Here is a 27,736-nt window from a genome sequence, read left to right as displayed (position 1 = left end):
ATAGCCTTAGAAGGGACGTAACTCGTAAAACCACTAGTGGTGCTACGATCGAGCCCAGGAATTCCAACCTAGTTCGAGTGGAAACTGGACTTTTAAAGTCAGTTAACTCCCTTGCCTCGGGAAGAGGTGTTTCATCTTTCATGACCTCAAAGTGAGGAAGAAAATGTATTGATGTCAACTTCTTTATTATGACAATGTTTCGGAGTATATTTCACCTGATAAAGGAGTAAGTATTTACCGAAACATTGTTTTCTTCGTGCTGAAGAAGTTGACATCCATAAATTCTGTCTGTATAACTTCTAAATGCCATTTAAAGAAATCCTAACCCTTGTTCTCAATCTCATTAAATGATATCATACCTCCCTGACTCAAATTGTTTGTAGTTTTGTCACTCAGCAATATTCCAGCTATATGAGTGAGTGAGTGAATTTGTTTTACGCCGCTTTTAGCAATATTCCAGCAATACCACAGGGGACACTATAAATGGGCTTCACACATTGTACCCATGTCAGGAATTGAACCCGGGGTTTTCGGCGTGACAAGCGAAAGCTTCAACCATAAGGCTACCCCACCGCCCCCCAGCTATATGGCCGTTAATAATGAAGCCTGGACCAGATAAGTGATTGGTTAGTGATTTAGGGACCCTCCAAGAATATCACATGGTCAGTCCCTTAATGCCGGAGAAACAATCACTCAATTTAAAAAAGCCGAGTATGTGCAATTACTTTAGGCTTACAAAATAAAAGAATTGGTTCTCAGGCAATGGCTTTGGAAAATATCATGGAGCGGATGATGGTTTTTAGACTTGCATGTTACCAAATAAACAGTTGTGTACAATCAACCTGAGAAAGGGCCTCCCCACATATACGTATTCCTTGATGAGTAAAATACTGGCATACAGTATTTGACCACTGTTTAACATCAGTGTGTGCATAATTCATGCATACAATGAGCTTTGATTTTATATCACAACGTGAAGACTTTACAGTGAACACACAACACCGGAAGAAGCATGCCAACAAATCCGTACTGAAGTACGCAAGTTAGTCCTGTTACTACACTGTCTGGCTATAAAAGTGTTCATTGTGTATCTGGACTTACGTTTGTTATCTATTATATTACTATTATCAAAGATTTTATTCAATTTTATTTACATTAATTTCAGCGAAATCATTTATGAAATGATCAGCAAATCACAACTCACCATGAACTCACAACATTAGTCGTTAGAAATACAAAGTCTTCAGACTTCCTATCATTGTATTGAATTTCTTATTGGCCATGACATTATTTCCTAAACTAAATCAACCATAGATCGAGGAGAAAATGTGTGAAGAGCTGATTGCTATTTCCGGCTTATTTTACAAGACAAATACACATGTTATCTTAATCTCTGTGTATAAAATATTGTCTGGCATACAGTACACAAATGCCATTGAATTCGAAAATCATCATGACTGATGATGTTTTATCATAAATTTCATGTTTTAATTTACCAAATTTGCAAACAGCAAAACAAGCACACAAACTCCTATTGCCGCCATGACCATAACACGAGATGTGCAGTGCAGGGAAGTAACTGCACACTATATTGGATCACATTGTTTTTAGGTATGGTAGCATAGGTATTTCATGTATTTGAGACCCGGAATACTTAAGGATTTTTTTTAGGGGTGTCGTGCGTTCGAGATGCAGAAAAGAAAGAATTTTTCTTTTCTCTAAATGGAAATAAAAACAAAACGTGCAGTGGACTTTATGATGACGTAAGCAGTGCCTGAGAACCAAGGCTATTATATTTTTTAGCCTTACAAACACTTGGTATAAAGTCGTAACAATCATCTCCTAAAAGCATACACATACACAGAAAAACAACTTTCATATTGCATAAATAAATTATTACAAAGGAAGCCCTCTGTATTCGTCAGCTTGCAACCGCACTTTGGATGTTGCGAGGTTTCGAGTTTTTCTCGGCGTGATATATTCTCGATATCTGGATAAGGATTGGCCCTGTCTCTGAATCGTTGAGCCACTGATTGGCTGACATAGGGGACTCAAGCATCTGAAGGAAAGCTGAAACACAACAAGGTCATGTCAGTGTTTTTAGGTTATCTAAATGAATGAAAGTGTGCTTTCTGGAGAAGTCAAAAAAAGAAAAATATGATCCACGACTTATCATTAAGCTGAACTATTCACCATCATTAACAATATTTCATAAGAAAGTGGATTTGGGTTAAAGGCAGATGAAGAAACGTATACAGTAAACTATGTTTATAACAAACACGCTTATAACGAACTGACCGATATAACGAACTGATCGATATAACGAACTAATTTTTTAGTCCCGGACATTTGTTGTATATATGCTGTATATATATGCTTTTAACAAACTACGGGTTATTACGAACTAAAATTAGTGGTCCCTTGTTTTCGTTATAACTGTAGTTTACTGTGTAAATTTGGAGGAATCGATGAAGGTAGAGATTGGTATTGGAAGACAATCCTACAGCCCACTTTGTTGCTTTTCTAACAGGACAATCCACAGCCCCAGTAGTGACATTTAGAAAACCTGACATTAAACGATGAAGGAATGAGGGGGTACGGTACTGCAGGAATGTCAGGGTGTAATTTGTACTACTTCTAGAACTCACCCAGTAAACATCGAGGGTTATTGAGGCCCAGCTGGACAGTTGGGTTGGCGAGTATTGCCTTGTAGACAGGACTGTCAGGGTCCAGTCCATCGTCCACCGTCTCCGGGCGGGTCTGCCGGTCACCAAGGAGCCATTCACACTGATGATGATAAAAGTTGTAAAGTGAGTAAGTGGTTCTAACCCCATCTTCCTGAGGCAAGGGAGTTAACTGACTGTAAAAGTTAAGTTTCCACCCTTGCCGAACTAGGCTGGTATGTCTGGATTCAATGGTAGTGCCACCAGTGGTGATTATGAGTTATGTCCCTTCTATTGACCAATCAGATTCCTACTCTCACATCACTTCCATTTGCTTCAAACAAAATGGCGGTGCCCAGACAAGACGATCTGATCAATAAGCAAAATCTGTACTGTAATGAAAAGAGTCTTACTTCGTGAAGTGCCTCAAATCACTTGAGCACCTTGATAAAAAATATGAAAACATGTTTTGCAAATCCTGCAATAGACCGAAATCTGCACGAACTCGTCAGTCCAGCCAAAACATAACTCCATAATTACAGGCTAGTTCGGCAAGGGTTGAAACTCCTGAAAGTACTGGACTTTCATAACACCGACCAACAGTATTTTAGTTTACAGTACCACAGTACCGTATGTGACCCAATAAGTGCCCAGCTCTAATAAGCGCCCACGGCTATATTTGCTGATATTAAATTCTGTTTTTTTTCACCAAAATTATAATCTAATAAGCGCCCCTATTTCAAATACAAACTAATTTTTTAATTCCTCATATCTTTCTTGGTTGTCTTTGGGATATGAAACCGGCCCGTTAAGATTGACCAGCTTTTCCTTACTGCCTGTCTTAATACAGTATGTAAACTTGTTTGTTTACTATTATTTTCTCATACAGGATAGTTGACTTGCCTCAGTGTCATGTTGATGGGTATTATTGGTGAGTTGTCAGTTGTCCTTCGTTACCTTAATGAGCGAGGCTATGGACTACTGACAGAGATTTTCCTCATTAAATCGTACATGCAGTATCGTGAATCGAATCGTGGCTTCTGTCTAGATATGTATTGTATTTTATTGTGCCTCAAGGTGTGATTGACTAATCAGAGAGCAGAACTACTGACCCCACATGAGCCTGTATACCAGGGGTGCGGAAACCGTCATATGCGCCGGTCATGTCCGATTGGGAATCTCAAATGTCCGTTTTAAAATATTGCTTACCGGACATTTTAAAAAGTATTGTCCGGACATTCTTATATTTTGACCGGACATGATCAACAGTTAGGACTGAGCAGTTTCTGTCTGCAGTTGCAACACAATGAAGATTAACTACACTGACAAGCTTTGTTTGTTTTGATTGCTGAAAATACATCGTACCTACATGATAGTCCAATCGGTCAATCACTGTAATAGGCAATAAACTGAGTTGACACTGATTAATCGAGGATTAATTACTGAGAACATCTTGTTAATTTGAGTGAAAGGTGTTTACAACTGTACATTAATACCTTGCATCATCGATGTACCTCATTATCCTAACAATGCTACGATACGTAACCTCAGACAAGAAGCGAAAGCGTGACGACAGCCAGTCGACCGATGCAGATCAGTCGAGTCTGGACGATCATTTTGTAAGTCGTGGCTAACGACTTTCACTTGGTTGACATACAATGAGGATTTGCAGAATTTATTGTTTTCAGTAGCTAGTCGTATATTGAATCTTGATTGACCGCCATTTTGCTTTCTCGGACGATCGATATCCAATTTTTTTATGGTCAATAATTAAGTACAGATGAAAAAAGTATTCAAATAACTATTGCTATCAACGATATTTTAGTATTTGTGATTAAATTATCTATCTTGTTTTTAAAAAAATCTTTAGTTTAAAAAAATGCTTTTCCCGTGAGGTCACGTGATAACCAAATATGGGATAATAGTCTCGATCCAAATGTTACAACGCGTACACTTGAGCAGACTCATGAATATAACTTATGAATATTAATTAGACCGTTCACTACGTTAACAGATCGTTATTATAACAGAAACAAACGTATGTTTTCCATGTAAATCTAAAATGATATTATTTGTTATTAATTGTCCGGTGAATTAAACAATTTAAATTGAAACAATTCATAATTCATCATATTATGAATACGTAAACTTGTAATGTGTGTGAAAAGTCGTACTAAAATACGCTATTTGAAGGGGGCGTGGCCTAAATGCAAATGTCCGATTGGGATTTTAAATTTTCCGGAGCCCTGCTGTATACCATCAGTAAAAATCCAACATGATTGTTACTGACCTAATATGAGATTGTAAACCATCAGTGACAACCATCTTGGATTTTCCAACACCCATTTCACATATTTCACATGAAAATTCTGCTACAGAAAGTCGATATTCAACACTGTTTTGTGTTTGTTCATAATCAATTGTGATATGCAAGGACATTAATCTTTTTTAATCACGTTCATGACTTTATTGATAAAGATTATTTTAAAACTGTCAACAAGGTTTGTCCTCTAAGGTTTGAGTGAGTGAGTGAGATTGTTTCAACTTGGGAATCGACATTTCAGACACTGGTGTGTGAGTGAGTTGGGCTTAACGCCACTTTTAACAGTATTACAGTTATATCGCGACGTGTCAGCTTAATGTGGGAGGAAAGCCCCAAGTGATGCAGGTCTTAGATGTTTACCACTTCGATGAAACCCACGAGCACGGGTATGGTGCTGACAAATCTAGAAACATAATCGGGGCGAACCGGGATTCGAACCCACAATCATAGGTTTCTGGCGTGCCCAAGGGACGCAACTCTGCACAGCTAATTGTGGCGCCTTAGACAACTGGGCCACCCGTGCCCCCCTCTAAGGTTTGAAGAATAGTCTCCCTTTCACGCCTAAGGTCAGTGTACTAAGTTTAGAAGAGTAGTGCGACATAGATACCACAGTGGAAACTTTTCGGCATAATAAATTTGTTGGGTGTCTTTAGTTGCCGTATACAGTCTCATATGAGGATAGCAGAAACACCGTAAGACATCATAACAAATAGTGTGCGACACCTGCATTGTGACATCCCTTATGTTTGGGTGTGAAAAGGGTATGGGTTGGTGCTAACAAACCAGGGATCATAATTGGGGAGAATCTGGGATTCAAACCCTCAAATTCATAATCACCAGATCCTGGGACAATCAAAGAACAGGCTAACACTACAGACACCTGAGGTGCAGGAGACACCCCATCTTCCCGAGGCAAGAGAGTAAACTGACTTTAAAAGTCCAGTTTCCACCCTTGCCGAACTAGGCTGGAATTCCTGGGCTCGATCGTAGCGCCACCAGTGGCTATTACGAACTATGACCTTTCTATGCCTCTCATATTGACCAATCAGATTCAACCTCTCATATCACTTGCATTTGCTTCAAACAAAATGGTGGCGCCCAGTCAAGACGGTCTGATCGATAATCAAGATCTATATTGTGATAAAACGAGTCTTACATTGCGAAGTGCATCAGATCACGTGAGCACCTTGATTAAAAACATGAAAAGATTTAGAAAATATCTGTTGACAACGAGTTAGCGGTGCACATGCTTTGCAAATCCCGCAGTTGACCAAAATCTGCATGACACTTTACGAACCGGATTTCGATTTCGGTGAGCGATTTTGATTGGACTATGCATAAACTCGTTAGTCCAGCCAAAATGTATCTCCATAATACCAGCCTGGTAAGGAAGGGTGGATACTGGGCTTTTATAGTCAGTTAACTCTCTTGGGAAGATGACGCAAACGGGACACGATGACATGCATCAAACAAAGTCAGTGAGTCTGACCACCCGTTAGTCGCCTCTTATGACAAGCAAAGTCTCCTCTTTCAACAAACATGGGTTGCTGGAGACCCCTTCTAACCCGGATCTTCACAGGATCCTGGAATATTGAGATGAAAGTGAACTTACAGCTGCATCCTGGTCATTCCTAGACACTCGGAGTGCATCCGTCGCCTCCTGTTCACTGAAGCCCATTTCCAACAGCTTCTGTAGAGCCTGAAACACAGGACGAGGATGCTATCACACATTCTCCTGCATCCAGTCGATCATCAAGGGACTTAATTCTGTTACCTTATTGAACTATCTGTCATTCCAAATGGGGCTGATTGTTAGTTTAGATTTCCTTAAAAAAATAAAGGATACAAATTATACATTCAGAGGCATTTAGGTTATGACTCCATAACATATGGTTGAAAATTAATAACATTTATAATTATCCATGTTGATCAACTATGTATGGACAGCTGATCATAGGACAGTGTTATCAACTGTGGCTAATAAATGCATCATCGTTTGTACTCTGCATCCAATCACTGAATTCCTGCATGGAGTATATTGTTAGTTACAATAGCTGGATTTCTGATATTTCTTTGGACTTCATTTTTCAAACCGTTGCAGGACTGAAGCATGTTAATCAGCAAAGGGAACTGCACTGTCAAAGACAGTTGTGCCACTTGTGGCTCCTCAAGAGAGTAGGACAAAAAGACTTAAGGAGGATTATCTTGTCATAGACAACAGAACCGATTAAAACTGACAGATCGATGTTATAACAACCTCAACAGTATCAGTGAGATCTGAAACACACCAATGTTCCAAGGGCTGGTCAAAAGGTTCTAAGCCTAACAAACAAAACCAACAATTGTGAAAGTGTTTATGATTTTATTTTTCAACATAATTCTCCAGCTTTTCAATACACTTCTCATATTGATAGTGGAGCTTTTCAATTCCAGGAAAAAGTTTTCTGAAGTCACCCTGAGAACCCATTCAATGCAGCTTTGAGGTCATCACTGTTATCATAGTGCTTTATGCGGTGTTCTTTCAGTATAGGAAACAGGTGGAGCGAGTATGGAGGGTGAGGAAGCTCTTCGAACCCACATTGTTGCATTGCAGCCTTTGAAAGTCAAAAGGTGTGAGAAGAGGCATGGTCATGAAGTAGTAGAACTCAAGCAGTCAGCATTCCTCGCAGATTTTCTTTGACAGAATCTCTCAGGCTAAGAAGCAAATCAGCATAGCAGGCACTGGTAATCGTCTTTTGACTTTCTAAGTAATCAACAAGGATCACACCCTTTGCATCCCAGAATACAGTAGCCGTAACTTTCTTCACTGATCTTCAAGACTTGAATTTCTTTGGTGCTAGAGAAGTGGAATGGTGCCCTTCCATGGACTGATGTTGTGACTCAGGATCATAGTGGTAGACCCATGTTTTATCACCCAGAACTAATCTCTTTTTGATTGTGATGAAATCCTCAGTTAGCTCTGAATTTTCTCTGGCTTTGTCAGTTCTTTTTTTGTAAGATCAGAATTTAGGAACTCTGGCACCCAAACAGCAAATATGTTATTCATCCATAAATGTTCATGAATAATAGTTTCAATGGTTCCATGGCTTAGGCCTGTGTCTTCCTCAAGGTCAGCATTGGTAATCTATTGTCTAACTCCTTGGTTGAATCTTCATTGATGGAAGTTGAGGGACGTCCAGACCTAGGGTCATCATCTTGATGACTGCTTGGTACTTGTTCTTTTCCATTTCTGTGTCCATTTGGACGCCTATCACGATCAACTGGCTGTCACTAATATACAAACGGCTTCAACAGACCAAATACACTTGCAATGAACTACTCAAACAATGTACTACATTGACTAGCTCACTTTGGTATGGCCCTTAGCTGAATGTTAGTCAGACTTAGAACTTTTTGACCAGCCCTGGTATTGTTCCTAGAATCACTGTCTGAGTTTTCACTTACCCTGGCATTTGGACGGAATTCCCTCTTCCTGAAAGCTCGTAGAGATTCGAGAATATTTGTCACTTTGGGAGTTCCATCAGGATTTTCCTTGCCGCCAATTGCTCCCTCTGGCTGAAGTCAGGATCATAGAAGGTTCACCATACCCAGTTCACCATACCTCATTCACTATAACTAGTTCACCATACCCAGTTCACCGTACCTCATTCACTATAACTAGTTCACCATACCCAGTTCACCGTACCTCATTCACTATAACTAGTTCACCATACCCAGTTCACCATACCTCCTTCACTATAACTAGTTCACCATACCCAGTTCACCATACCTCCTTCACTATAACTAGTTCACCATACCCAGTTCACCGTACCTCATTCACTATAACTAGTTCACCATACCCAGTTCACCGTACCTCATTCACTATAACTAGTTTACCATACCCAGTTCACCGTACCTCATTCACTATAACTAGTTCACCATACCTCCTTCACTATAACTAGTTCACCATACCTCATTCACTATAACTAGTTCACCATACCCAGTTCACCATACCTCCTTCACTATAACTAGTTCACCATACCTCATTCACTATAACTAGTTCACCATACCCAGTTCACCATACCTCATTCACTATAACTAGTACACCATACCCAGTTCACCATACCTCATTCACTATAACTAGTTCACCATACCCAGTTCACCATACCTCATTCACCATAACTAGTTCACCATACCTCATTCACTATAACTAGTTCACCATACCCAGTTCACCATACCTCATTCACTATAACTATTTCACCATACCTCATTCACTATAACTAGTTCACCATACCCAGTTCACCATACCTCATTCACTATAACTAGTTCACCATACCCAGTTCACCATACCTCATTCACTATAACTAGTTCACCATACCTCATTCACTTTAACTAGTTCACCATACCCAGTTCACCGTACCTCCTTCCCCATAACTACTTCACCATACCCAGTTCACCATACCTCATTCACTATAACTAGTTCACCATACCCAGTTCACCATACCTCATTCACTATAACTACTTCACCATACCCAGTTCACTGTTCTAAGTTCATGATACCCGGTTCACCATACCTAGTTCACTGTTCTTAGTTCATGATACCTAGTTCACCATAACTAGTTCACCGTACCTCATTCATCATAACTACTTCACCATACCTTGTTCCCCATACATAGTTTACCGTTCTTAGTTCATAATAGCTAGTTCACCATAAATAGTTCACTGTTCCTTGTTCACCATAACTAGTTCACCGTACTTCATTCACCATAACTAGTTCACCGTTCTTAGTCCATGATACCTAGTTCACCGTTCTTAGTTCATGATACCTAGTTCACCATAACTAGTTCACCATACCTCGTTCTACATAACTACTTCACCATACCTCATTCACAATAACTAGTTCATGATATCGCATTCACCATAACTACTTCACCATACCTCTTTCACAATACCTTGTTCACCATAACTAGTTCACCGTACCTCATTCACCATAACTAGTTCACCGTACCTCATTCATCATAACTACTTCACCATACCTTGTTCCCCATACATAGTTTACCGTTCTTAGTTCATAATAGCTAGTTCACCATAAATAGTTCACTGTTCCTTGTTCACCATAACTAGTTCACCGTACTTCATTCACCATAACTAGTTCACCGTTCTTAGTCCATGATACCTAGTTCACCGTTCTTAGTTCATGATACCTAGTTCACCATAACTAGTTCACCGTACCTCGTTCTACATAACTACTTCACCATACCTCATTCACAATAACTAGTTCATGATACCGCATTCACCATTACTATTTCACCATACCTCGTTCACAATACCTTGTTCACCATAACTAGTTCACCGTACCTCATTCACCATAACTAGTTCACCGTACCTAGTTCATGATACCTCGTTCACCATAACTTGTTCATCATACCTGTTTCACCATTCCTAATTCATGATACCTCATTCACCATAACTTGTTCACCATACCTAGTTCACCATTCCCAGTTTTTTCCCCTCGTTCACCATAACTTGTTCACCGTACCTAGTTCACTATTCCTAGTTCATGATACCTCATTCACCATAACTTGCTTACCATTCCTAGTTCATGATACCTTGTTCACCATAACTTGTTCACCCTTCCTATTTCATGATACATCATTCACCATAACTTGCTCACCATTCCTAGTTCATGATACCTCGTTCACCATACCTAGTTCACCTTTCCTAGTTCATGATACCTCATTCACCATAACTTGTTCACCATACCTAGTTCACCATTCCTAATTCATGATACCTTGTTCACCATACCTAGTTCACCATTTCTAATTCATGATACATCGTTCACCATTAGTTCACCGTACCTAGTTCACCATACCTCATGCACCATACTTTGTTCCCTTTAACATAGAGAACTTAAAATTAAGGCCTTTAGCCCTTTTCAAGGCAATTATCTTACTTTTCAAGGCAACGATCTACTTTCCAAGGCATTGATCCTACTTTAAAAAGACACCATTAGGAGCCAGATGGCTCCCTAGGATGAAATGGAAGTTTGAAGAGTGTACCTGCTCCTCTGGAGTCTGCGGAGTTGTCTCCTCCTCCCCTGGCAGAGGTGCATCAATGTCAGGGTCATCCTCGTGTTGAAACAACCACTCCATCGCTGGCATCACATTCATCCTGGAGAACACAGTATAACAATATTACTGGCTGAAGTGTATAGGTTAATATGTTAAATGGGACTTTGCATCACCAATTGTTCTCATGTCTACAATTTTTGAATCAAGGTTTTGCGTGAGGTGAGGTGAAATCGGGTTTAACGTCAAGTTCAAGATTTTTGTGCTCATGTAGCGACATGCATGCACGTGAGTGTGTGTCTGCTTGTAGTTGTCCAGACTCCAAGCCCACAAGTCCTTGTTTTAGCCCCTTAATGCCAAGGGCCAGGCACGGTAACAACAAGTACCATCTCAAACACCAGACCTCCCTCTCTCCAGGAAGACGCTTTACTACTGGACCACGGGCATGGGTATTGGGCATTGAACCATTAAGACTCATTATATGAAGTTCGGTCAATATTTCTCAAAAAATCAAAATCCACCCTTATAATGTAGTCATGCTCAAATATAATATCAGTAAGATGTTTCGTCTCTGGTAGTCCTTTACAAACCCAGTAACTTTTCTCAAAATAGTTCCTCAGCCTGGGATTTGAGCCTATACAGACCATGGCATTTCATTGTTGTAAAACTAAGGGCAGCAGGGTTCAGGGCCCACTTGTACAAAGCGATCTTAGCGCTAAGATGATCAAAACTCCCATACTTTAACATAGGCTTGCAATAGTCATAGCGCTAAGATTGTTTGTGCAAGTGGGCCCAGGTAAGAGTACACCCCCTCTCGTGTGGTCGACGTCAGTGACGTAATGAGGTGAGGCTCGGCAACAATATAGTTGTATCCATTTCAGACAATATTTGTGACAAAACTGGTCTCCGAGAAGGTTCTAATTCTGCCAAATGTTGAGTGTTTAGTCTCCCACCTACTGATACGGGGTGAAATGGGATGATGGGGGGGGGGGGGGGGCATTTCATTGCTCTTGTACCACTGAGGGTAGCAGGGATAATGCTAATGCTGATGCTGATGCTGGTGCTGCTGCTGATGATGATGATGATAGGCTTTTTTTATTGTGCATATTTCCACACCACTGAGACGCATGCTCAAAGCACTATTATTACCCCAGTCACTGGATCAATGTGCACTAAGAATCATTCTCAGCTCCCTGGGGATCATACAACTCAAGCTGCCTGTTAGGTGCTAGAAGATTAACAACCACATTGCCATCACATCCTACCAGGTACCCATTCACTGCTGGGTGAACAGAGGCATGTTCTGAACATTTCGGAAAATGAAGGAGTAATCGTACATCCCCTCCGTGTGACCAGGCTGCAGAAAACAGAGAGGCTTACAAAGAACCAAGCTTACTTATTCAGCATGAGAGCCTTCCGAGCTCTCGCCTCCGGGAAGCCCATATCCACCAGCTGTTTGAGTGACATATCGTCCACCTGACTCGGCCGAGGAGGCTCATTTAGGATTTCTGAAAATATTCCCATGTACAAGAAATTCAATGACTTCAATATGGAGTTTACTCTGTGAATTCTATTATGCAAAAAGTAACTTACTTTGAGATTAACCCATATAAAATGTTGTAACAGTCATGTCAGGTGAGATAAAATGAGGTTTCAAGTCGTGCTCAAGATTATTGCATTAACATAGCATATGTGTGTGTGTGTGTGTGTGTGTGTGTGTGTGTGTGTGGCTGGTTGCATGAACTAGTCCAGACTAATTGATAGTGTTGTTTGTTGTTTTACGCCGCACTCAGCAGTATTCCAGCTATATGATGGCGGTCTGTTAATAATCGAGTCTGGACCAGATAATCCAGGGACTGACATCAGGAGCATCGATCCACGTAATTGAGAACGATGCATCAACCAAGTCAGCAAGCCTCACTACCTGATCCCGTTAGTAGCCTCTTAACGACAAGCATAGTCGCCTTTTACAGCAAGCATGGGCTGCTGAAGACCTATTCTACCCTGCATCTTCACGGGTCCTGTGTTCGTGATGCATTGGACAAGTGATTCAATTATCCATTGTGTTCCTGTATTAGATGGGAGTGCGGGCACTACCGGTCTCTATGCCATACTATTCCTTAGTTGTGCTGGGATCTCCTAATAAGGATGATTCCTGTTTAGTCAAAGGTAAATATATTAGATTTTTATCACTTTGGGTTTTCCCCCCACAGTAAGACGACACGCCCTGATATACCGTATTCGACGTAACAAGCACCCAGGGCGCTCTCAAAATTAGAAATAGGTGAGGTGAGGTGAAATTGGGTTTAACATCGCGTCCACTTATATAGCGACCAAATTAGAAATAGGGGGCTCTTATTAGAATATTATTTTGGTGAGAAAAGAGAGTTGAAAGATAAATTTCGTGGTTTATGCTGACACACTGAAATGTTAATATGCAACAGATACATTTTTCCAGAATTTAATTGCCCATAATTAAGAATGCATATAACACACGACTGTGTATTATACACGAATAAATAAGTCTTGTGTATATTGATTAATAGGAAGGAGTGATAATTGGGATTGTTCACTAGCCAATATATTAGCAAATATCGCCGTGGGCGCTTATTAGAGCGGGGCGCTTATTACGTAATATACGTAACTGAAATATTTCTCAAAGCAGTTTTAAGGCGAACTCCCTCAGTCTTCTGTGAGACAGACAGAGCCTAGGCTAAAAGAAATAATAGTCTTGGTACTCAGGCACCACCCACATTAACAAAAAGTCTGCCGCACATTTCGTTTGTATTTCCATTATAAAAAAAATCAAAACATCCATATACTTAAAAACAATGCGATCCAATATAGCACGCAGTTACTTCCCTTTACATATGCACTGCTTTACTGTGCATCTCGTGTTATGGTCAAGCAGCAATAGGAGTTTGTATGCTTGTTTATGTAGGGAGGTCCTGTCCCAGGGTGATGGTTCACTGTATATATTTGGTTACATACTAGTTTGAACTAAAAAACAAAAGCCGACCACACTATATTTTCAAAAGTCACTGCCTGAGAATCAACCCTATAGAAAATAGATTTATGCTGACCTTCAGCCTGTTTGAATATTTTGGCAGCTGCAGGGTTCATGCAGAGGATTCTCTGTGAGGCTTCTATCAACGATATCAGGATACGGCGCAGCTCTGTCTGGAACTGTACAAAGACAAATATCAGAATTATCACAATTTCAGGCGGGTCTAGTTCTTCACCAGTACACAATATCAAACAATAACTCGTAAAAAAAAGTCATAAAGAGCATCCTTCAATATTTTTGGAATATTCTTCATACAAATGTTGGAAACAAAGAAATAACATTAATCGGCTGTTAATGAAAGTCACTACTTCTTAATCATCATGATGACGCCTCATCCTGTTGTATATGACAGTCTCCAATGAATGTAGTGGCCATGCTGATGTCATAAACTCTGGACTGCTGAACGTGTGTAAAATAGACTGCACAAGCATAATAGTATGAACCAGGTCTAATGATAGTATGAACCAGGTCTGACGATAGTATGAACCAGGTCTGACGCTAGTATCAACCTGGTCTAACGATAGTATGAACCAGGTCTGACTAGCATGAACCAGGTCTGACGATAGCATGAAGTTCGTCTGACGATAGTATGAACCTGGTCTGACGCTAGTATGAACCAGGTCTGACGATAGTATGAACCAGGTCTAACGATAGTATGAACCAGGTCTGACGATAGTATGAACCAGATCTGACGATAGCATGAAGTTCATCTGACGATAGTATGAACCTGGTCTAACGATAGTATGAACCAGGTCTAATGATAGTATGAACCAGGTCTGACGACAGTATGAACCAGGTCTAACGATAGTATGAACCAGGTCTGACTAGCATGAACCAGGTCTGACGATAGCATGAAGTTCGTCTGACGATAGTATGAACCTGGTCTGACGCTAGTATGAACCAGGTCTGACGATAGTATGAACCAGGTCTAACGATAGTATGAACCAGGTCTGACGATAGTATGAACCAGATCTGACGATAGCATGAAGTTCATCTGACGATAGTATGAACCTGGTCTAACGATAGTATGAACCAGGTCTAACGATAGTATGAACCAGGTCTGATGATAGTATGAACCAGGTCTAACGATAGCATGAACCAGGTCTGACGATAGCATGAAGTTCGTCTGACGATAGTATGAACCTGGTCTGACGCTAGTATGAACCAGGTCTGACGATAGTATGAACCAGATCTGACGATAGCATGAAGTTCGTCTGACGATAGTATGAACCTGGTCTGATGTAGTATGAACCAGGTCTAACGATAGTATGAACCAGGTCTAACGATAGTATGAACCAGGTCTGCCTAGCATGAACCAGGTCTGACGATAGTATGAACCAGGTCTGACGATAGCATGAAGTTCGTCTGACGATAGTATGAACCTGGTCTGATGTAGTATGAACCAGGTCTGACGATAGTATGAACCAGGTCTAACGATAGTATGAACCTGGTCTGATAAAAGTATTAGCCCTGAACTAGGTCTTACATCTACAGCTGGATCAGACGAGTCATCGGCAGCTTCACACGTTGACTTGGGCACATCGGCCGTCATACGTCTGATGGTCTCCATGTCCATTTCCTTCTTGCCATCAGCCTGAAACAGTCACACAATGTGCACTGAACCACCATGTTCATATATTGAACCACCATGCCCATACACTGAACCACCACGGCCATACACTGAACCACCACGCCCATACACTGAACCACCACGCCCATACACTGAACCATCACGTCCATACACTGAACCACCACGTCCATACACTGAACCACAACAGCCATACACTGAACCACCACGTCCATACACTGAACCACCACGTCCATACACTGAACCACCACGCCCATACACTGAACCACCACGTCCATACACTGAACCACCACGTCCATACACTGAACCACCACGTCCATACACTGAACCACCACGTCCATACACTGAACCACCACGCCCATACACTGAACCACCACGTCCATACACTGAACCACCACGTCCATACACTGAACCACCACGTCCATACACTGAACCACCACGCCCATACACTGAACCACCACGACCATACACTGAACCACCATGTCCATACACTGAACCACCATGTCCATACACTGAACCACCACGCCCATACACTGAACCACCACATCCATACACTGAACCACCACGTCCATACACTGAACCACCACGTCCATATACTGAACCACCACATCCATACACTGAACCACAACATCCATACACTGAACCACCACATCCATACACTGAACCACAACATCCATACACTGAACCACCACATCCATACACTGAACCACCACATCCATACACTGAACCACCACGGCCATACACTGAACCACCACGTCCATACACTGAACCACCACGACAATACACTGAACCACCACATCCATACACTGAACCACCACGACAATACACTGAACCACCACGTCCATACACTGAACCACCACAGCCATACACTGAACCACCACGTCCATACACTGAACCACCATGTCCATACACTGAACCACCACGTCCATACACTGAACCACCACGTCCATACACTGAACCACCACGCCCATACACTGAACCACCACGTCCATACACTGAACCACCGTGTCCATACACTGAACCACCACGCCCATACACTGAACCACCACGTCCATACACTGAACCACCGTGTCCATACACTGAACCACCACGCCCATACACTGAACCACCACGGCCATACACTGAACCACCACGACCATACACTGAACCACCGTGTCCATACACTGAACCACCACGTCCATACACTGAACCACCACGTCCATACACTGAACCACCGTGTCCATACACTGAACCACCGTGTCCATACACTGAACCACCACGTCCATACACTGAACCACCGTGTCCATACACTGAACCACCGTGTCCATACACTGAACCACCACGCCCATACACTGAACCACCACGGCCATACACTGAACCACCACGACCATACACTGAACCACCGTGTCCATACACTGAACCACCACGTCCATACACTGAACCACCACGTCCATACACTGAACCACCACATCCATACACTGAACCACCACAGCCATACACTGAACCACCACGTCCATACACTGAACCACCACGTCCATACACTGAACCACCACAGCCATACACTGAACCACCACGTCTATACACTGAACCACCACGTCCATACACTGAACCACCATGTCCATACACTGAACCACCATGTCCATACACTGAACCACCACGTCCATACACTGAACCACCACAGCCATACACTGAACCACCATGTCCATACACTGAACCACCATGTCCATACACTGAACCACCACGGCCATACACTGAACCACCACGTCCATACACTGAACCACCACGTCCATACACTGAACCACCACGTCCATACACTGAACCACCACATCCATACACTGAACCACCACAGCCATACACTGAACCACCACGTCCATACACTGAACCACCACGTCCATACACTGAACCACCACGCCCATACACTGAACCACCACGGCCATACACTGAACCACCACGCCCATACACTGAACCACCATGTCCATACACTGAACCACCACATCCATACACTGAACCACCACAGCCATACACTGAACCACCACGTCCATACACTGAACCACCACGTCCATACACTGAACCACCACGCCCATACACTGAACCACCATGTCCATACACTGAACCACCACATCCATACACTGAACCACCACAGCCATACACTGAACCACCACGTCCATACACTGAACCACCACGACAATACACTGAACCACCATGTCCATACACTGAACCACCACGCCCATACACTGAACCACCACGGCCATACACTGAACCACCACGACCATACACTGAACCACCGTGTCCATACACTGAACCACCACGTCCATACACTGAACCACCACGTCCATACACTGAACCACCACATCCATACACTGAACCACCACGTCCATACACTGAACCACCACAGCCATACACTGAACCACCACGTCCATACACTGAACCACCACGTCCATACACTGAACCACCACGTCCATACACTGAACCACCACGTCCATACACTGAACCACCGTGTCCATACACTGAACCACCACGCCCATACACTGAACCACCACGTCCATACACTGAACCACCGTGTCCATACACTGAACCACCACGCCCATACACTGAACCACCACGGCCATACACTGAACCACCACATCCATACACTGAACCACCACAGCCATACACTGAACCACCACGTCCATACACTGAACCACCACGTCCATACACTGAACCACCACAGCCATACACTGAACCACCACGTCCATACACTGAACCACCACAGCCATACACTGAACCACGCCCATACACTGAACCACCACGGCCATACACTGAACCACCACGCCCATACACTGAACCACCACAGCCATACACTGAACCACCACGGCCATACACTGAACCACCACATCCATACACTGAACCACCTTGCCCATTCACTGAACCACCACGTCCATACACTGAACCACCACGTCCATACACTGAACCACCATGTCCATACACTGAACCACCACGACAATACACTGAACCACAACAGCCATACACTGAACCACCACGTCCATACACTGAACCACCACGCCCATACACTGAACCACCACAGCCATACACTGAACCACCACGGCCATACACTGAACCACCACAGCCATACACTGAACCACCACATCCATACACTGAACCACCACATCCATACACTGAACCACCTTGCCCATTCACTGAACCACCACGTCCATACACTGAACCACCACGTCCATACACTGAACCACCATGTCCATACACTGAACCACCACGACAATACACTGAACCACAACAGCCATACACTGAACCACCACGTCCATACACTGAACCACCACAGCCATACACTGAACCACCACATCCATACACTGAACCACCATGTCCATACACTGAACCACCACGACAATACACTGAACCACAACAGCCATACACTGAACCACCACGTCCATACACTGAACCACCACGGCCATACACTGAACCACCACGCCCATACACTGAACCACCACATCCATACACTGAACCACCATGTCCATACACTGAACCACCACGACAATACACTGAACCACAACAGCCATACACTGAACCACCACGTCCATACACTGAACCACCACGTCCATACACTGAACCACCACGCCCATACACTGAACCACCACGCCCATACACTGAACCACCACATCCATACACTGAACCACCACGTCCATACACTGAACCACCATGTCCATACACTGAACCACCATGTCCATACACTGAACCACCACATCCATACACTGAACCACCACGTCCATACACTGAACCACCACGTCCATACACTGAACCACCACATCCATACACTGAACCACCACGTCCATACACTGAACCACCACGGCCATACACTGAACCACTGCGTCCATACACTGAACCACCGTGTCCATACGCTGAACCACCGTGTCCATACACTGAACCACCATGTCCATACACTGAACCACCATGTCCATACACTGAACTACTGCGTCCATACACTGAACCACCGTGTCCATACACTGAACCACCATGTCCATAAACCTGTACACTGAACCACCACGTCCATACACTGAACCACCACGTCTATACACTGAACCACCGCGTCCATACAATGAACCACCATGTCCATAAATCTGTACACTGAATCACAATGTCCATACACTGAACCACCACGTCCATACACTGAACCACCACATCCATACACTGAACCACCATGTCCATACACTGAACCACCATGTCGGAGTCCATACACTGAACCACCACGACCATACACTGAACCACCATGTCCCTTAACCTGTACACTGAACCAGGGAGTCCGGTGTACACTGGTGATGATGCATGGTTGTAAAGGCTGCAATACAGGTTATGGCCATGATGACAGGAGGATTATCTGGTCCGCACTTTCATACAAGACAGTAAATCCTTGGTCATAGTGGAGCATATTATAAGTATGAACACAGAACAGCCGATACCAACGTTGTGCTGCATCAAGGTTAGAGACGATTTCCCACCATGACGTTTTATATCCTAAATACTGTCTTTTTAGATTAGGTAAATCCTAGGTAAACATTTGGTTGTAAAAATAACTGTCGAAAGCAGAGTGGTTAAATTGATATCTCTGTAGACTAGAATAAGAATACATATAAATAATTACATATAAATTTTGACTTAGCAAAAAATAAAAGCATATTTATACCCATTGGGAATATGGTGTACACTTGTTACCATGGTACCGGATACCTTTACTGGTATACATGTGCACCCAACACCGACCTTACCTTGGCTTTCTCAGGCCCATCAAAGGGAGATGGCGGAAGTCGTCTTTTCAAAAGAAGCAGTTCATCTGAAAACAAATTTTTAGGTTTTCGTAATGGTGCTATTTGTGTTTTCAGGTAACAGGCGTGCAAGTTTGTGGTGAAAAAGACTTCACTCAATATAATAATGTTTTCTTAACATGCTTAATGACTAATTACACTCTCCGAAAGAATGGTGGGTGGCCCAGTCGTTTAAGGCACCGCAATTCGCTGTGCAGAGTTGTGTCCCTTGGGCACGCCAGGAACCTATTATTGTGGGTTCGAATCCCGGTTCCCCCCAGTTATGTTTCTAGGTTTGTCAGCACCATACCCGTGTTTGTGGGTTTCACCAAAGCGGTAAACGTCTGAGACCTGCATCACTTCGGGCTTTCCTCCCACATTAAGCTGACACGCTGTGATATAACTGGAATACTGTTAAAAGCGGCGTTAAACCCAACTCGGTCACTCACCAGTGTCTAAAATGTCGATTCCCAAGTTGAAACAATCTGTTTATCCAGAAATTTGTACATAAAAGAACATTATGTGAAACCAACAAGTGGTATACTATGAACAAATGTATTACAAAATACACTAAGTTTGGAAAACAATGCAAATTACTGCACAGCAATTACTGCACTGTAGACAATAGAGTGGTGGTACAATATTCAATGGCAATATATAACATGATGGCAGTGGACAGTATCAAATACAAATAGTGGTGACGGTAAACGTCAATGATAATAATTATATTAACCCCCCGGGGGACAGTGGTCAAGCTTTCGAGATGGGCTAGGCAGGGAATCAGAGATGATGAGCGATCCTCACATGAAAGCGGGTATCAAAGCGTGAGAGATACACAAACACACTAATGTCCCCTTATATACAACCCTACTAGCAGCTCGAAAGTTCCAGACAGTTCCCTCATAACATTACAGAAATTTCCTTATGTCTCTATAACATACTATCATCGTCCGTGGTATACATCTAAATATAGTAACTTCCTGACGATTAATCACTGCCCAAACACAATGCAACAAGCGTCAACTGAATCTCGACAGAAACGATATAACACAGTTACAATCATTGTTGAACAGTAAAATACACTGCCACATAACAAGCGTCATTATCCTGTATCTGAAATATTACGAGTCTACAACTAGTCCAGTTTGAACGAAACACAACGCAGACACTTAACAATAACATGACATTATGAAATCCTTCCCTGAGCTATAACCTAACTAATTTTATCTTAATGATTCAAACAAGCAAACTTTTGAGAATCCCAAATTCTGTAGCACAAAAACTCCCAAGCTTTTGGGGTACCTTTACAATCTAACGTGTCACAGAGCCTGCCCATCTTCAAAGTTACCTGCCCGTATTCAGAGATTACAGGGGGGCACGGGTGGCTGACTCGTCTAAGGCGCTGCAATTAGCTGTGCAGATTTGCATCCCTTAGGCACGGCAGAAACCTATGATTGTGGGTTCGAATCCCGATTCGCCCCGATTATATTTCTAGGTTTGTCAGCACCATACCCGTGTTTGTGGGTTTCACCAAAGTGGTAAACGTGTTAGACAGCATTGGAAATTGGCACTAGTCCTGTAGTCCCCGCCAAACTGCCCAATAGTTAAGGTATCATAAGGACTAGTAGAAATTTGCCATTTTAAGGATTTTACTACATGTTATCATTATAAGGACTAGTGGACTAAAAATGTTAGTTTCTACCGCTGTCTTAGATCTGCATCACATCGGGCTTTCCTCCCACATTAAACTGACACACTGTGATATAACTGGAATACTGTTAAAAGCGGCGTTAAACACAACTCACTCACTCCCTCAGACATTATAAATTGCATCTTGACTCAGTTGATATAATGCTAACAATAACATGAGAATCTACGAGGATTTATAACAAGTACGCAAGTTGTCTTAACATATATGCATGATCTGCCAGACAGTCGGGCAGGTAGAGGAAAATTTCATGCAGCCGACAGAGAAGTTACCAGCCACGGTCAGGCTTAAGACCAGCAATATGAATAAGAGCTTCTGTTGTTTTGCTGTTTACGATACTTAACACAACATTCAGAAATATTCTAGCTATATAACAACTGCCTCTAATTAAGCTGTGCCTGGACCGGACAAATTAACAATTGATATTATAACAATTAAACTATTTTTTCACAATGGCCAACAATCAACCAAGACCACTAGATTCATAAATGCATAGGCTGCCATCTTTGAACATCTTTCTGTATGACGTTGTCAGGTTGTCAAATCACCGACCTTCCGCTCCCAGGGCAGACACTCTACCCACGAGGCCATGGAGGTGTTAGGAGATTTTATCCCCCGTCTCATCATATTCGGTACCACAATACTTTTATCAAGGGGGAGCATCCCCAGTTGCATGATACAGATGTGACTATATAAAATTTCGGATTCTGGTTATTGGATTTGAATCAACATCGTGGAGCTTCTCATCTGGGGTCGGACGTCCTATCCACATTACCCAGGAGGTTCACCCCGTCAGTCAGCTGACAAGGTAAGGATGTCATCTGGGGGATGTCTCCACGGTTTGCTACACAGTGAGTGAGTATTGTTTTACGCCACTTTTAGATATATTCCACAATATCAAAACCAGGTCTTCAGCATGGCCAGTGAACACTTTAACCAATAGGTTACCCCACCGCAACAAGTTGTCTTTAATAAAGATCTATATTGAATAATCTTAGAAGCTGAGCGCATATTGCAGTACAAACAATTATTCCACACAGGCCAGCTAATGTGCAGAGAAACTTTCATTCAACCGCCAATCATAATATCGTAGAATGTAAATTGTAATCTGAAATTCACTTAACCTTACCATTATCTCTGACACCTTCCTGCGCAAGGCTCTGCTCCTCGTCAAGGACTTTACCAGACCTCACATGTACCAGTTTATGATACAGTGAGGTTTTCATGCTCTCAGCTGGGTTGAAGAAATGGCTAAGCGACATGATTTTTACTTTATCAACACTCCATTCCTGATGAAGGTCGGCTAAATAATCCCTCCCATCTAAACTTGTAATTCGCACCTTCATGTTGGAAGGAGGAAAGAGGATTGAGTCTGAAACAACCATTTAGGCAGGCATTAATTCGTTATTTCGGGTGAATTTTGACAGAATCAAAGTTGACAAGTTACAACGATATCATTCTGGGCGAGCGACATCTTGTGTGAACTTGGTTCATCGTTATTTTTCTTGTTTGTTTAACGGCGTTCAAGCGCTGCCGCATATCAAAAGCAATACCAGTTGAATCAAGCGATGAGCTCATATCAAAGGGACGCTACTCTAAAATTAAGTCATATACATTATTGCACCCCACTAAGGAAATACATAAAATTGGTGAAAATAATGCGTCCATCGTTGTCGTACGACGTAAAAACGAAAATAAAAATACTAACAGGCAATACTTTTGAACTAGAAAATTCTTCAATGCGCGATAGACGTTGTTTTCACAAGTCTTTTCCTTTGTAAGCGTGTATATATTACCGTCAATTTGTAAAATGTGATTCTCTCAGGCAATTTATAAAATGTGTAAATATTTCAGTCATTTTGACTGAAAAATCTGTCCATTTCTTTAACAGATTGACTAAAGTTGATTAAGACGATCAAAAGAGCCTAAAAACATCACAACAGATTATTAAGTAGGATTAGAAGCCAAACAACATAGAAATGTACTTTTCAACGTAACATTTTCAGTCTCTTGGTGATGACATTAAACATGAAATTGTTTGGAATTCATTATCATAATAATACAGATGTAAAAAAAATTCAGTCAATTTGTAAAATAACCGAATATTTAGGCGTTTAATACATTTGAAAATGTTACATATTTTGACAGTAAAAAAATATACACACTATAAAAAAAGCAATGCTCAGGTGAAATATTTACTTTGTGTTGCAAGTCAAAATAGTGTAAACGAAAATCGCAAAATTACCAAGCAAGTGACTTATCAAAACTTCGTTACCATTACCGATGCTACCCACAAAGATACCTACATTTCCTTATTTTGTCGAAAACCATATTTCAATTTGTTGATCAATGTGACCATACGCCCTTATTGCTATCGATAAAAGTGACTAATGCGCAACAACCAGTCCCAGGGAACTGCTTTAGATCAGTGCCCCTTTAAGAGCGGTTTCGTTCCGTTTCCCCCTGTGCATAATCACAGATTATATACAGGGGGAGTTATGTTTACACTCGCACCACGTGGCCGGCAGCTCAGAAGGTTGTCTTGAGGATGTTCTCGCTCAACGGATTTAGAATTACGAGATTTGAAAACTGAAAAAAATACACATTTTTTAATTGTGTTTGAGAGATTAGAAAGGAGTCTCTTCCTCCTCACCCACACCCCACACCCCAAGCCTCTAATAAAGGTAATGGGTGGTCGGGTAGCCTAGTGGTTAAAGCGTTCGCTCGTCACGCCGAAGACCCGGTTTCGATTCCCGTGAAGCCGGACCCGTAATGGGATGTCCTCAGATCTTTTTTTAGCGGCAGCGAGAACTAAGATGTGATTTTAATGAGATGGGTTATTGAACAGCATTCATTCATTTACTTTATGACAAATGTTGTATCACACTTTCCAGATTTTTTCCAGATTAACCAAAGGATGTTAAAAGATGGTACTTCTTGTTACCCTGCCTGGCTCTCGGCATTAAGGGGCTATAACAAGGTCTGGTCGGTTTGGAGTCATTATATTATGTATGAGTGGGGTATTCATGTTCAACTGTGGCATGGTATCTCAGAGGGCTTGCACTTTAAGTCGGCATTAGTCCGGACTAGTACAAGCAGCCTGACACACACACACACACACACACACACGTGCCGCTATAGAAGTCCAATAATCTTGAACGCCCCTCACCTTTTGTATACAGGTAATTTATTTGCATATGAATTGTATATCAACATACCATTTTCATGCAAATCTTGATGAAAATTATTTAATGTGTGTATTAATTGTTAATGAATATGTCACTTCTGGATATATTGAAAAATCGGTCTTTTGTATACTCTTTGTACTCATAATATTTGGTCCTGTGTAATATTCCATGGGGAGCAAAATAAAGGAGACACCTTTTGTTCTTGGGGATAATCATGCTCGACTGGTTTTGTAACTCTGGGCAACGGGAGTTGGGTAAGTGCGGAGACCACCATTGGCCCCATGTATTAACAAACAAAATATTAAATAACAAAAGGGACCGCCTCCGTGGTGTAGTGGTAGAGCGTCCGCCCCGAGAGCGTCATACCAAAAGACGTTAAAAGATGGTACTTGTTGTTACCCCGTTGGCGCTCGGCATTAAGGGGCTAAAACAAGGACTGGTCGGCTCGGAGTCAGTATACTGTGTCTGAGTGGGGTATTCATGTTAAACTGCGGCATGGTATCTCAGTGAGCTGGCACTATAAATCGGCATCAGTCAGGACTAGTACAAGCAGCCACACAAACACATACGCGTACATGCACGTCGCTTTATAAGTGCAATAAATATATATAAGTTAAACCCAATTTCACCTCACCTCACCTCAATAACAAAAGTGAGGCGAACTTCTTTTGAAGTTAGGATTCGTTAATCCCTGATCTTGGTATATATCCTTGCCTCCAGCCTGACCACAGCCTATAAACAGAGCAACCAAAGATAAAATGAAATTATATCAATATACGAAAATAGAAATCATATCAATACAAAAGAAGAAATTCTGTGAATACCAAAACTCGCAATCGATGTGTGTACCCTACTCACACACAGGAGTCCCAAAGAGGACAGGTCAGCCGGAATTGCTAAGGCAGAGGGCGACCTCTTAAACACTTAAAGCAACAACAACATGACCACAGCTAGCAAAGGCAGCCGTCCGATCAGACACGCCAAGTGCACTTCAAGCCAAACTCAAAGTCCAGGCCAAACACAGTCAATAATATTCTCTACGAATATACAAAACTATCGGACCAAGGGCAACAGGTGGAGGTCCCCTCTCAAATAGATATTCACGGAAATGAAAAAAAGCAGACACACTGGCGAAGCTAGTTCTGGGCAAAGCGGAGATACAGCCTATTACCTTCAGTAAACTAAAGATAAAAAGCAAAATCAAAGCCTCCATAGCCCCAAAATGGGACGCAGGTAAGATCGGCAGATTGCTATACAAAATTCAACCCATGATCCACCAAAAGCCAGACTCATACTCAAATGAAAGGAAAGTTGAAATTGCCGTCTCACGCCCCAGACGCTGTCACACATAAAAAACCCACTATGAGAAGGTTTGTCCATCTTGCAATCGACCTGAATCCATTGCTCACTTGTTACTGGAATGTCAAGACCACGCCCCAGCCCGGGCTCGGTTAAAACAAGAATTGCAGTTAGATCCGCTATCTGTCGTAGATCTCCTAAAGCCAAGAGATGCAATAACGAAGGCCAAACTAACTCTATTTCTGAGAGATGGACAGCTACTCGAACGTATATAAAAAGAGCAGCCAAAGATAAAATGAAATTATATCAATATACGAAAATAGAAATCATATCAATACAAAAACAGAAATTCCGTGAATACCAAAACTTGCAATAGATATGTGTACCCAACTCACACACATAAGTCCCAAAGAGGGACAGGTCAGGCAGCATTGCTGAGGAAGAAAGCGACCTCTTAAACACTTAAAGCAACAACAACATGACCACAGCTAAATCACAATGACTGATAATTGCAATACGTGTATGAAGACAGACGGTGCTGAGAAATCAGAAGGTTCTTCATTACAGGACATCCTATCCATAAGAAAGGTCAGATTTGTGTTAACTTTCTTTCGCACATGGGGTCCATTTTGTCCAAACTTTGGGTCCATTGTCACTAAAATCTGGGGCCATTTTCTCCAAATTATCTGGGGTAATTTTTGCATGGGGGCTTCACTCGTTCGTATATGTGGTGACCTTATTTCTGTTCCCTGATCCTCATTCTACGGAAACTGTTCACTGCGTTGAGTAAACGGCAATTCAACTAATTTCAAACATGTGTTACAGTGTATAAACTTTTATTAATAACAGCATGCTAATTCAGTATTATCAGGGCGATGGGGGTTGCCAAACGGTTAAAGCGTTCGCTCGTTACGCCGAAGACCTGGGTTCTATTCCCCACATGGGTACAATGTGTGAAGCCCGTTTCAGATGTCCCCCGGCCTGATATCAACATTTTGAAAGCTTGGAATGATTAATACAGAGGCTCGATCTCCTTCATCAAATCATAAACGTGAAAGGTACCTATTTAAAACAAGCCGTATCT

General features: G+C 42.2%; 1 protein-coding gene across 1 annotated transcript; it reads right to left on the bottom strand.

Annotated features, from left to right (window-relative positions):
- Positions 1 to 23,675, bottom strand: LOC124144622 (ubiquitin-associated domain-containing protein 1-like). Its single transcript, XM_048389374.1, has 10 exons — positions 23,295 to 23,675; positions 20,422 to 20,486; positions 15,587 to 15,694; positions 14,117 to 14,219; positions 12,430 to 12,541; positions 11,025 to 11,136; positions 8,431 to 8,541; positions 6,599 to 6,685; positions 2,649 to 2,787; positions 1 to 2,070 (listed from the first exon to the last, which is right to left on the bottom strand). Exons 1-10 carry the CDS (start codon positions 23,548 to 23,550, stop codon positions 1,922 to 1,924), a joined length of 1,242 nt encoding a protein of 413 aa, XP_048245331.1. The 5' UTR covers positions 23,551 to 23,675; the 3' UTR covers positions 1 to 1,921.
- Between the last annotated feature and the right edge of the window lie 4,061 nt (positions 23,676 to 27,736).

The sequence above is a fragment of the Haliotis rufescens genome, unplaced genomic scaffold, assembly GCF_023055435.1.
Source record: "Haliotis rufescens isolate VD_foot unplaced genomic scaffold, xgHalRufe1.0.p SCAF_8, whole genome shotgun sequence".
In the NCBI taxonomy this organism is placed as follows: Eukaryota; Metazoa; Mollusca; class Gastropoda; order Lepetellida; family Haliotidae; genus Haliotis; species Haliotis rufescens.
This window is presented reverse-complemented; position numbering and strand designations above follow the sequence as displayed.

Excerpts from the sequence above, each read along its gene's own strand:
- LOC124144622 (XM_048389374.1), bottom strand. The coding sequence starts at position 23,550 with ATGGTTGTTTCAGACTCAATCCTCTTTCCTCCTTCCAACATGAAGGTG. Across the intron at positions 12,542-14,116 it reads AATATTCAAACAGGCTGAAG|AAATCCTAAATGAGCCTCCT; the intron begins GTCAGCATAAAT and ends GAATATTTTCAG. Across the intron at positions 11,137-12,429 it reads AAGGCTCTCATGCTGAATAA|GATGAATGTGATGCCAGCGA; the intron begins GTAAGCTTGGTT and ends TGTGTTCTCCAG.